Genomic DNA, 13244 nt, shown 5'->3' with positions numbered 1-13244 from the left:
CAGATTGCCACTCACGGACTTGATTATATCGATATTGTTGAGCATCTGGAAATCCTTCGGATTTCAACGTTGACATTATTATTTAAAATCGCCGGCGATTTTCAATTACGCGGTAACCAATTGAGGTGTTGAAGCGACGAATTCCAAACACCACCAGTAAGATGTTGCTGTTAAAGTATCGTCGGCGGCTTCAAGCATAAATGTTTCCTCGGTTCCGCTGTTTAGTATTACGGTTACAACCCCGGAATACTTATCGGTGGAATGTCTCCAAGGATATGTTGTGAAGATTTCAAATTTAGCGGCTGAAAACACAGACAACCTGTAAACACCGGTGGTTGTTGCTGTATATTTGATAGTGTTGTTATTTTGTCGTGACCATGTTGCGAATCCCGATGATACCGTGAATACGATGTTGGTGATATGCCCGGGAGTAACTCCAGTGGGGACTTTAATCAGACTGGTTTTGTTAACGATCTCAGGAATACCCGATACGATATTCTGCTGTGTTTGTTTGATCGTGTTAATGTTATTTTCTATTATCTGAACTTGATCTGAAAAACTTTTTTCCGTTCTGACTACACCTAACCGGGTATTAATCTTATTGATATCGTTGGCGTTATTAGTAAGATTTGGTATGATTTCAGAAAGTTTCGTGTCGACGACTGGAGGATCCCCAAAGAACTTATCCACGGTCTCATCAGTTTTTGAGAAGTTTCTTCGAAGTCTTGTAAACGCGCCCACGTGAACATCATACTCTGCACGCAGCGTATTTAGTTTACCGTTGACGATGTCCACGTATTGTTTGTTTGACGCATCCTGGTCGGATTCGGGATTTGCTAACGCGGTTATTTTGTTGCCGCTCATGTCAAGTCCGCCGGTCATTACGTCGCCGGATTTTGTTACTTTGTCGCTGACTAGGTCAACAACGAGTTTGTACTGCGCGTCGACGTATTGTTTGTTTGCTGCATCGTCGTTCGAGGCTGGATCTCTGAGTACGGTTATTTTGTTTCCATTCATGCTGAGTTCGCCTGTCATCGTGTCACCGGCTTTTTTCACACATTTATCAACACCTTTATCAATACTGTCTTTGATGCTTGCGATTGATATGTTCGAGTCCTTGATCCGGCCGCCATCACTAAATGCAACGAAGTTATCCTTGGTAGCTCCAAGAACTCTGCGAATTATATCATTCCACTTAATGTTGCTCGTTCTTAGTTTTCCTTGCTTGTCTTGGAAAATAGCAACTTCATCTGGGTCAACTCCAGCTATATTCAAAAGATTATCGACTTCATCTCGGGTCGCATATTTTGAGAGATCAACATCTGTGCCAGGTTTGACTTTTCTTGTGAAAGGTCTTCCGTAAATATCCACCATTATTCTTATTGCTGTTTTTCAAATGCTAGCATGAAAATGCCTAGCATTTCTCGATGCGGTATATTCATACACTACTCGATGCGGAGGAGTTGCTGGATTTCTTGAGATTGCATCAAGAACATTTAAAACCTCGTTTCCACAAATGGGCGGATCAATTAATGTTTGTGTTGGTAGCGTCGACTGCCACACTGGAATTGAAAATCCTTTGGATTTCTTAGAAAATCTGCTGTTGAGAGTGCGAGGCACTCCGCGGACATACCTGAGAAACTCAGTTGGCGGTGCTAAACCGTACGAATCGAAATAAATAATTCCACGTGGATCGATCGCGTAAGCAACCCAGTGAGTTCCCGGACCATCTTTGTTGTCGAGATTGATAATGCCAGTTTCTGGATTATTCGGCCGCGTCGGTAATTGATCTCGCATAAATACTCCTCTGAAATGTTTTATACGCAATTTTTTAACAGCATCGAGTAAATCAAAATTAGAAGCTGGAAGCGTCAACGGCGTTAGAATTTTTTTGGATACCATGATGGTGGAGTTCCTGGTAGTCTTAGCCCTGATCCGCGAGTGGATCTCCCCTTTTTTTTCTTATACCCGTGTCCGGTTGCTTTCTTTAGTGCCATTCCAGCTGCGGTTCCAACTGCACCTAACGCTGCAGCTTTTGCTACGGCTGGTGCTGCCGCGGCAATCAACGCCGGTATTGCTGCGAGAAGAGGAAATATTCCACCGGTTTTGGTCATGTCCTTGATAGCTGCAGCAGAGAAATTAAGTCGGACACCGGTTTTTGCTGTTAGTGCCTTATTAAAATGTTTAATCTGAGTATTAGTCAACGACAGCTTGTTTGGACCACCAACAAGTTGATCTCGTTTTAGTGTTATTGATGTCCCGCATGTGCTTGCGTTCTTCGATTGCAATTTCTTCGTTTGACCGGAAGTCAAGGTGACATTAACATGACTGTATGACATTATATTTCAGAAACTAATCTAATTGTTACATATTTTCTACTGGAGCGTCAATAACTCTCATTCGGCCACCAACACCTTCAAGTAGCATGGCTTTATCGGAGAGTATGACAGCAATCGCTCTGTAACCACCAGCAGGGACTATAGGTGGACCTGGAGCACCGGCGGGGAACTTTTCTGCGACGCGGCGAAGGGAGCCAATCAAGCATAATTCGGTGTTGCCAAATTCTATCAGAATGATTATCATTGGACCGTCAGGATCGGGTAAAACGCAGTTGTTGCTGAACCTGATTATGAAGTGGATGAAGTGGGATAAGCTGTATTTGGTAGCACCATCTGTAGACGATCAGCGATGCTATAATGTTATAAAAGATTTTAATGAGAGTGCAAAAGCGCTGAGTGAAGACGGTGAGGAAGTAGTTGAATTTATCACTGATATCGAAGAAGCTCCCAGCGTTGAGGACCTCGACGGGGAAAAAAATAACCTAGTAGTGTATGATGATGTGATGCTGGATAAACAAAAAAATCCTGCAAGGATATTCTCCCGGGGTCGTCATAAAAACACTGATGTCATTTATGTTACTCAACGTTACACACAAATACCAAAAGTAATCAGGGATAACTGTAATCTTCTTGCGATATTCAATGGAGTTGATGTTCATACGCTGAGAAATATTCATCAAACCTGGTGTGGTGGCGATATGGATTTAAATAAATTTAAAAATTTCTTCAGTCATGCTCAAAGAAAACCTCACGGATTTGTAACAATAAATTTACACGACCCGCGGACACGATACCGTATTGGACTTGATACACTATTTGCAACATAAAAATGTTTTTCCTTGGAAACTCATTTCGTAGAGCAGCAGAGGGGGGGCTGGACACGACCCATGGATTTTTCAATAACGACCCCGCCACGGAAACTGTTTCAGATTTATTGAAGTAACCCAAGTTGGGCAGTGCAAACTCAACACGGGTTGTCCCTGGAAACTCTTCGAGGGATCGGGGACATTTTTTTTTGTCTCGTTTTCTGAATAAAAGTGTTATTTCGACGAAATAACGCTTCTATCGAATAGTTTCCGTGGGGAGGGCTTATTGTGCAAAAAGCTTTTGGTCTGTTCGCCCCCTCTGCTGCTCTATTTACAAATTTTATCCTTCCATTTCAGACATAGTTCATCACTATAAGATTAATAATTGTCCTTTTTTGCCATGTTGAGATAAATAATATTTTAGTTTTACCAGTATATTACTTATCTCAACATGGCAAAAAAGGACAATTATTAATCTTATAGTGATGTGCTTTCATCACATTGGTAGATTTTCAGTTTCTTCACAAGGTTTCATGATCCACCATGTCAAAAGCTTTCCTGAAATCTGCAAATATAGATTCTATTATTCTACCTTGGTCAAGTGCTTGAAGCAATTTATCAGTTAGAGAGATCAAGTCAGTCTCACATAAATGTTGCTGTCTAAAGCCTGATTGATTAGGGTGTAACAGCAAGTGTTTGGTTAAATTTGACATGAATGAGTAATGGACATGTTTTTCAATCAATTTTGACAAGTTTGGTAGTATTAAGATTGGCTGGTAGTTAGCAGCAGCATCCTTAGAACTAGATTTGTGAGTAGGAGTTACTTTCACAGTTTTCCATATTTTGGGGACAGATGAGGTTGCAATACTTAAATCATGAATGTTATGCTATCTAAAACAGCAAAGGCAGAAGATTTAATAAGTCGTGGACCAGTCTGATCCAGTCCTGTAGCTTTCTTGGTATCAAGTTCACCAAGACATTTTTTAACAAAGTTTTTTGATACTAGTGGAATAGAGAAACATACCTCCTTGGAGATTTTGCTGCTGCAGAACTTTTTCAGTTCATTAAAATTTAAAGTTGTTTTCTGTCACTGGTTCTTTTAATTTTGTAGTAATGTTGGTTAAAAAATCATTGAAAACATTTGCAATGTCATTGTCATCAGTGACAATCGTGTCATTTACCAAGTGAGAGAATTTTATTTGTCTGATCTTTGTGTGTTCCTCCAGTTCATTGAAGACTTTCCAAATGGAGTTTGTGCTGATCTTTTTGTTTTCAAGCAATGATTGATAATAAGTTTTTTTTAAAGCTTTTTTAATCATACTTGTTATTTTATTTCTCCATACTTTATATTGTGCATCGTTTCCCATAGCCTTGAATTGGTCTTGTGTTTTCATAACGTCTTGGATTTCAGTAGTAAGCCAATTAGGTTGGATTTCATTCTTTACTCAATGTACTTTCAGTGGTGCATATTTAGAGACTACATCTATAAATAAGTCAGTCCACACCCTCAGAGCTTCATCAATGCCATCCAAATTTTGGATCATATTCCATGGAACTTTATATAGGTCATTGAAAAATTGTTCTTCATTAAAAATTTTGAACGATCTGTAAGTGATCGTTTTGTGTGTATTTTTCTTATATCTCTTGCATTTAACCATTCTTGTCAAAAAACGTAGGATAGTGGCCACTAAGACCAACATTCGGTACATTAACACAAGCCACATTGTCTGGTAGGTTGGTATAAATGAGATCAATAAGAGTGCTTGATTTTTTTGTTACCCTTGTGGGCCCATTTACCAGCTGGACTAGGCTTAATGATTCAATTAATTACATCCATTTGTTCCTTATTTGAGTATTGAGGAGGTCCTTATTTATATCACTGAGTATATATGTTTCTTTCTCCTGTGCAAGAACATTTTCCATTTGTTTCAAAACGTTATCATTCCAAATTGCTTTAGAGGAAGGTGGCCTGTAAATGAAACCAACTAGGAATGATTTTGCATTATTTTGAGAAATTTTCACCCAGATACTCTCAGTTTCATGTGACTTAAGTTAAGTCGCCTTTCTTCATTTACATCTTCCCTAATATATACAAGACCCCCCCCCCCCTTGCACTGTCCCTGTGTAATGGTTTATTGTAGCCTTGACAGTGAAATAGAATATCATTTTAGTTAGCATTTAATTTGGTTTCAGTTAGTCCTAAAACATGTATATTCTTTTCCTTGGAAGACAACATTAACTTAATCTGGTCAATTTTTCCAACTATACCTTATACATTTAAGTGACCTATGTTAAAACTTTTGTATTTAGTTTCATATCAGTTATATGTATGTCATCATGCAATGGGGTACTCACTGAGATTGTATCCATACTACCTTTATCATTCTGTCAACCTATTTCTATATTTAAATGTTCATACATGTATATATTAGCATCTTCAAAGTCACATACAGACCCTGACAATCCGTTACTTTTACATTTTGAATAGTGTCCATTGAATAGCTAGAGTCAAGAGTCTCACTCAGTACATTTAGGTTTGTTATAAATGAAGTACTGGCGTTCTCCTTTTTGCCAGCATCCTAATACAGTATGTATAATGCATTGATTGACAGAGTCGTTGTCTTTGGTTTTGTGTGCTGAGTAGTACTTAAAAGGTACCTAAAGCTGGTCTCTTTGTTTTTCTTGCCAGTATATATTTTATGACATATAAATCCCTCCTCAGACACCAGGTCTTGTGGCTGTTACCTATATATATCATGGTCCCTAAATTTTAGTGATCTTGGCCAAGGATCAATTTAATGTGTGTTACATGTGCATGCTATATTGTTTTAATAATTCTGTATAGTGTTTGTATTAGGACTGGCCATTTTATATTTTTTAATTTGTAATTATTTATTTACTTCTTTATTTACGTACAAAAAAGAAGAAAAATGTTGTTTGGTATAATAGATAAAATTATGTGTTGTGATGGTCTTCCAGTCTCGGTCTAGGAATTCTTTTCTAAATAAGGACGAGACTGGAGTTTTTGTATATAGTATAATACATATACATGCATAGAGACATTTTTTTATAGCATCCCAATATAAATATGTATTGGCTCTGTTGTTTCCTCCATAGTAATTGTATACTTTGAGGGGTAGAAATCACTCAGCACTGCATCATGGTCAACAAAACACTAAGCAAAGACAGATTCTTTAGTGACGATAGACGATTGCAGTTATCTTCTTGTCCAGTGGCCTAATTACCTACCAGATGTAGTAAATACCTAATACTAGAGAGATAACTAGGTTACCAAAAGCTTCTTTAGTGTTTCTCTTGTCCCCTTCCATAATATTGTTACCATATATTGTTACCATAGTTCATGCTTAACATTGGTAGGGGCATTCACTGTGTATATTGTCCCCTGTTGTCCATCCATAACATTTGTAAGGGATATAGTGTTACCATTTTCTATTTCCATAACATTTGTAGGGGCATTATGTGTTAAGCATTGTCTGTCCATCACACCTTAATTAAGTTTTGCATTCAGGTCATTTCAAGCCATGTGATGAGGCATCCATGCTCCATAAACATGTTTCTGGTCTTGTCATTGTTAAGGAATGTGCTCACACTGTCTGTCCAGTATGTCTGTCTGTCTGTCTAGTATCACCATCTGAATGACATTATTTTAAAGGGCAATACAGGGGAACCTTGCTATAAAGCAGCAGATGGAGCATATAACTGCACACTACATTATGTACCAGAAAGTTCAAGTGAGAATGGTAGAAAATTTGATGAATGCCTTTGTGATTGCTGGTGCATTATGTGGAGGCATATCAGGATCTTTGTTGTTGCAGTTGGACTCAACTTTTAAGTAAGCATATGATATTATATGTGCATATACAAGATGAAGATCCTGCTAAAAACTGAAATATGTCAATGTCATGGTTTGGCAACAAGATAATATTTGTATTGCAATTTGCAGTATTACATTTCAAACCAATGTATTGTGATATACAGTATCACAGTTGGTTCAGGACATTGCATTGTGATGTACAGTAGCACAGTCAGGTCAAGACATTGTTTTGCAATGTACAGTATCACAGTCAGGTCAAGACGTTGCATTGTGATGTACAGTAGCACAGTCAGGTCAGGACGTTGCATTGTGATGTACAGTAGCACAGTCAGGTCAAGACATTGTTTTGCAATGTACAGTATCACAATTCAGGATTTTTGATTGTGATACATTTTGTATTATGCTGTGAATATCTGAAGAAACAGAAAATTTATATTAAAGAGTGAAGTTTCTTAAAATATTTCTTTCTTTTAAATTTCTCTGGAAGATTGCAAAATAGTGTTGCACATGGACAGTTTTACCTAAGTCTTTTTGTTTTGTTTAAATGTTTTGTTGTTGGCAATTACTTTTTGTTCTAAAACCTCACTAACAGAGTTGTGAAAAATGTATCAACTTGTAAATTGTTAGAACTGTATATTACATCCCACCTGTTGCATAGCAGTGACTCAAAATGACAGACATGGAGCCTGAAGTCATGCACAGGCAGGTGCTGAATAAAAATTAAAAATTTCTTATCTAGGAAAACAGTCTTCTAAAAAAAGCTTCTAAGAAAGATGGAAAATTAATAGATAACGTTACCTTTTGTAAGGACTGTAAAAGGATGTGAAGTTTGCAAATGGGATGATGAATTTGACTGTTGACATCATCCTGTCATAGTCATCAATGCAGCCAGAATTGAGATGATGCCAGTTAAACAGGAGCCTGTCAGACTTATTCATGTGTAAGAAAAAGGAATGGTTCATTTGTGGTGTAATGTGTTACAAGTACCACCATGATCTGTATCATTTATGATGTACTGTGTTACATGTACCACCAGGATCTGTATCATTTATGGTGTCCTGTGTTACATGTACTACCAGGATCTGTACCATAGTATAGTGATACGGCATCAAAAATACACACCAGTATTTGACATACAGCCAGATTATATAAATAGTTTTATTTTTCCATGAGTGTTCTTCTTTTTGTGGGAATGGAGCACAGGCTTGTGTTTGGTAATAAAACTATTTCTGATGCAATTTTTAAAGGTTAATTTGAAATCACCATAAAGGTAATATTTACTTTGCAATCACCTGTCTTGAATAGTCACCTTGATGGGGATCCTACAGATTAATTTATTCTTGGAATGAACCTCTAATAAGCAGCAACAGTATTTTGATGCCAAATTTTTCACTTTCCAGGCCCATTAAAATGTTTGTGATTGCAAATTGCTGCAGTTAGAAATTCCACATGTCAGTTTAGACTGAGGAGTTATTTACATGTATATTGGTATCTGAGTTATTTTTGGACATTGGACTGAATATAAAAATCCTTGTTATCGTTTCACAATCTGGTAGGTCTCCATTGTGACAATTGAACATATAACTTTATTTTCAATCTGTATACAGTAATAGCAGTGGTTGCCCTGACTAACCTGTGAAGATTGAATGAAGCATTGAATAAGATCAACTCCCACACTCACTCACTCACTTGTTGAAATTCAATGAAAGCTTGTGTTTTCTTTTCTACGTGTCAGAGTACTTAAGAATTACTCATCCCATACAAGACCAATTTGATGCCTCTTAATTGTACAAAATAGCTTGGACTTGAGTAAAGGAAAAGTCAGTGTATTGTAGCTCTTTTAATGTCATGAAAGGTACATGCTTGAGCTGGAATTGGAGTTCTTAAAACTTGCTGAGAATATGAAATTAGTCCAAACTGAAGCACAGCCAGACATGGAAACAAATACCCACTTTTTGTTTCACCTGCCTAAGCATGGTGAGGTACAATAGTAACAGAAGCTCAACTAGACATGGAAGCTATTGCAATTATCAGGAGTTTTTGTCATATATGTGTAAGAATAACTTTCTTTTCATGGTTGCTTGAACAATTTTACAGTTTTGCATTAAAGTGTTTGAAAGTCACATTTTCTGTACTTGGGGGCATGACTAATTTTAAAGTTTTGCATTATAGAGCTTGAATGTCACATTTATCTGTGTTATTTGCTATACTGAATTGAAACTCTTTGATAATGTGAAGTTTATGCTGTGATATGCTATTAGTTCTGTCTTGCTTGTCTCAGCTGTCTCATATGCTATTAGTTCTGTCTTGCTTTCTCAGCTGTCTCAGATATGCTTTGAGTTCTGTCTTGCTTGTCTCAGCTGTCTCAGATATGCTATGAGTTCTGTCTTGCTTGTCTCAGCTGTCTCAGATACACTATGAGATCTGTCTTGCCTGTCTCAACTATCTGCAATATGCTGTGAGTTTTGTCATATTTGTATCACCTGTCTGTGATATGCTATGAGTTCTGTCTTACCTGTCACATTTGCCTGAGGTATGCTATGAGTTCTGTCTTACCTGTCACATTTGTCTGAGGTATGCTATGAGTTTTGTCTTACCTGTCACATTTGTCTGAGGTATGCTATGAGTTCTATCCTGCCTGTCTCAACTCGTTCTGATATGCTATGAGATATAAATGCCTGTCTCACCTGTCTGTGTTACGCTATGAGTTCTGTCCTGCCTGTCTCAACATTCTGTGAGTTTGGTATTTCCTGTCTCACTTGTATGTCTTGCCTCCTTAAGCAGGACTGTTTCACAGTTACAAAGAATGTTAAACTTTTTATTCAAATTTTTTAAAGTCATATACCATCATCATCAGTTTCAGCTGAAGGTTTTAAACTATTATTTCTAAATGTCTTTGGTTTTATATGATCAAATCTTGCCTGCCCTGTACTTAAACTTAAAAGCATCATGCACCTTCAACCATTTAGGGTACAACACAGTTTCTCTAAGGAGACTTAGCCTGTCAGCATCTGCACGTACATTGCCAGTATGTGTGACTGATACAATATAAAGACTACCAGCAATGTGGGCATGTTAATATTTTTGGAGAATAGTGTACTGATTGTGCCACTGAAAGCTAAACAAATACAAATAGTGAGATAAGTTTAGTGAAGCTCTCTGATGCAAATATTGTCCCACATGATAGGAATTTTCTAATTGGAGATTGCAATTTCATCTTAACTGTAATTTTGGTTGAGCTCATGTTAGGGAGAAGCGAGACACTCTTCTATCAGTGTCAGCATACCAGAATGTTATGGTTTTACTTTCAGTTTTTCCGCATTGCTTCAGTATTCTGGTCTAATCATGCAGGCAATATCATTCTTGTTGAAGCAAAGAAACATACATGGAAAGAAACAGATGAAGAAAGTTATATTTCAGAGAATATTTCAACCCAAAGAACTTTGATCATACAGTATAATATATCTAGATTAGTAATGAACATCAAATGAGGTAGTTATGAAAATAATTTGAATGATTTTCTTTTGAACTAAATCTGTCAAGTGCATAACAAGTCGACAGTCAAGAAAAAAATGTTTCAGCGGGCAATCATCACTTTCATATATGAGATTTTCTTATTGCTTTTCTTTTTTGTCACAACTTCTTTTATAACCTTTAAATGTTTTTATATTAAATTTCCCAAATACATGGCAGCTACATTATTTTTTGTAAATAGAAGGTTTAGGAGACTGCAGTTAAAATTTCAGGATTTCTTAATCAGCACTATATTATCAGTATAGTGCTGACATGCCATTAAACCATACATACATACATACATACATACACACATACACACACACACATACATACATATATACATACATACATACATACATACATACATACACACACATACATACACACATACATACATGCATGCATACATATATACACACACACACATACATACATACATACATACACACACACACATACATACACACACATACATACACATACATACATACATACATATTACATACATACATACATACATACACACACACACACATACATACATACATACATACATACATACATACATACATACATACACACAAATACATACCTCCATACATACATGCATACATACATACATACATACATACATGCATGCATAGATACACACACATACATACACATATACATACATGTACATGCATACATACACACACACACATGCATACATACATACATACATACATACATATATACATAAATACATACATACGTACAAACACACACATACATACATACATACATACATACATACGAGAAATTTCCATCCCATAAGAACAGTAATAATTCAGAGTTTGTGTATTTTAAATGTTGTAATATCAGACACTGTTATCCACAAATTAAGTACAAATCAGACTTTTCAACTTGAAATATCTCAACTTTTAGAAGTTCTCAAGTCGTCAAAAGTTGTCATGGTTCATTGGCTTGTAAAGGCTATCTGTGTTGTGCAGTCCTATCCCACCTCAGGATGGAGAATAAGTGCTTCATTGTTTGAAATTTAAGTGTTTCCTTTGTTGAGTACATGCATTCATTTTCACCTATTCAACAAGACCACCCATATCATTTTCAGAGCAGGTCAAATTCTGTAACTTTGAAATGAAACTATAACATTGAATCAAAATTAGCAGTTAAGACCAAGTAACTCAAGTTTTGCTGTTACATGTACATAGAATGCCAGACTTTTGGACTTGGTTGGTTTGTTTGTTGCTTTACAGCACAGCAACACAATATAGTTTATATAGTTGAAAAAAAGTGAGTAACCACTCAGTAATCATTGATACGGACTTTAAGTAAATATTGTGTTAAGATAATGAAATATATTAGCCATCATAGAATACCTTAACATAATGGATTAACAAGGACATCTAAATTAGACATTAAGACCTGTACCCTAACACATTAACACCTGGAGATTTTTGTCATTTTCGCCTGAAATTCGAGTAGGAAACACATTTTGAAAGCTATTTCTGAATAGATTTGAAAACACCAAATCCCAGGTTATCTTTCAATAACATACTGCCTAGTTGTGTTAGAAACATTGTTTTTCATTGGCTATTTGGCTTGCACATGAGCAGAAGGGTAAAAGTTATTAACACAAGGTATTAACAAGAACATCTCAGTGATGTCTTGAAAACTGCTGTGGTGGACACCTCTATATACATGACACCTGTCTGTAAAAGACAAAATTTTGTTGTTCCTTGAGCCTTTTTATTGACTGGTTTCGCTAATTTTTCCTTTAATGAAAAATTACATTTTGCCCAGCTTCTTAATTTCCCAAATAATACAGATATTTCATAAAACACATGCTGCTTTCATAGTATTTTTGTTATTAATGTTTCAATGTACCAGAATGTGTCCATATTTGTCAAGTAAATTGATAAATTTCTTATTTTAAAATATGTGCGCAGCCCGATAAAACTTAAATTGGGGAAAGAATTTTAGTTACATGCACAATGAAAAATGAAAGATCCTTGAAGTTCTTAATAGGCAAAATATTAGGGCAGTGGAATTTAATTTAATAAGTAAACATATTACAGTTACTTTGTATTTCTTTGTCTACAGGGACAGTTTTGACCTAAAGTTTGGACTCATTTAAATTTTAGACAAAAACTGTAATAGTGCTAAATGATATCTAATTAAAAGGCCATTACTGACTTATTTCCTTTCCAGTGTAGATTGTCATTCGATTTTTAAGTATTGTTAATTGTCTTGTAATAAATGAGGAGTAACTTCATACTGAAACATAGGTTGAAAGTCAAAGTTTTGTGAGGCCACATTTGTTACAGACAAGTGAAAGTAATTAATATGCAGACTGATACAGTTTTGTTTAAATTGCTTCCTTTTTTCTTTCAGAACTACTATGAGAAAGATGTGACTTTTGATACTAGTGGTTCATGTGTTGCGCCTCTGATCAGGACAACTGTTGAGTCAAATTGGTACGAGGAGGTCAAGGGTTGTGGAATCCAGTGTCAGAATCCACTCTACACCGAAGATGAACACAATATAGTCCATATCTTCATTGCTGTGTGTGGTTCTTTGTGTATCGCATCCACTCTGTTCTGTCTGGTAAGAAGTTTTTATTTTAATACATTGGACATAAAAGCTGTATCTCATATGGTTTCTTGTTGACCCCTATGTATTGAAACATTGACCTAGTTTAGTAATACTAACATCATTAAGCTTCGCAGTATATTCATATTTATGAAA

General features: G+C 36.2%; 1 protein-coding gene across 1 annotated transcript in view; it reads left to right on the top strand.

Annotated features, from left to right (window-relative positions):
• LOC149783376 (protein smoothened-like) overlaps positions 1-13244 on the top strand; it is a 75558-nt gene that overhangs the window by 18436 nt on the left and 43878 nt on the right. Inside the window, exon 3 of the mRNA XM_089931606.1 lies at positions 12891-13103. Coding sequence (XP_089787732.1) covers positions 12891-13103 — 213 coding nt within the window. The remainder of the gene's footprint in view (positions 1-12890; positions 13104-13244) is intronic.

This window comes from Sinohyriopsis cumingii, chromosome 14, assembly GCF_028554795.1.
Source record: "Sinohyriopsis cumingii isolate HCF-2022 chromosome 14, ASM2855479v2, whole genome shotgun sequence".
Taxonomy (NCBI): Eukaryota; Metazoa; Mollusca; class Bivalvia; order Unionida; family Unionidae; genus Sinohyriopsis; species Sinohyriopsis cumingii.
This window is presented reverse-complemented; position numbering and strand designations above follow the sequence as displayed.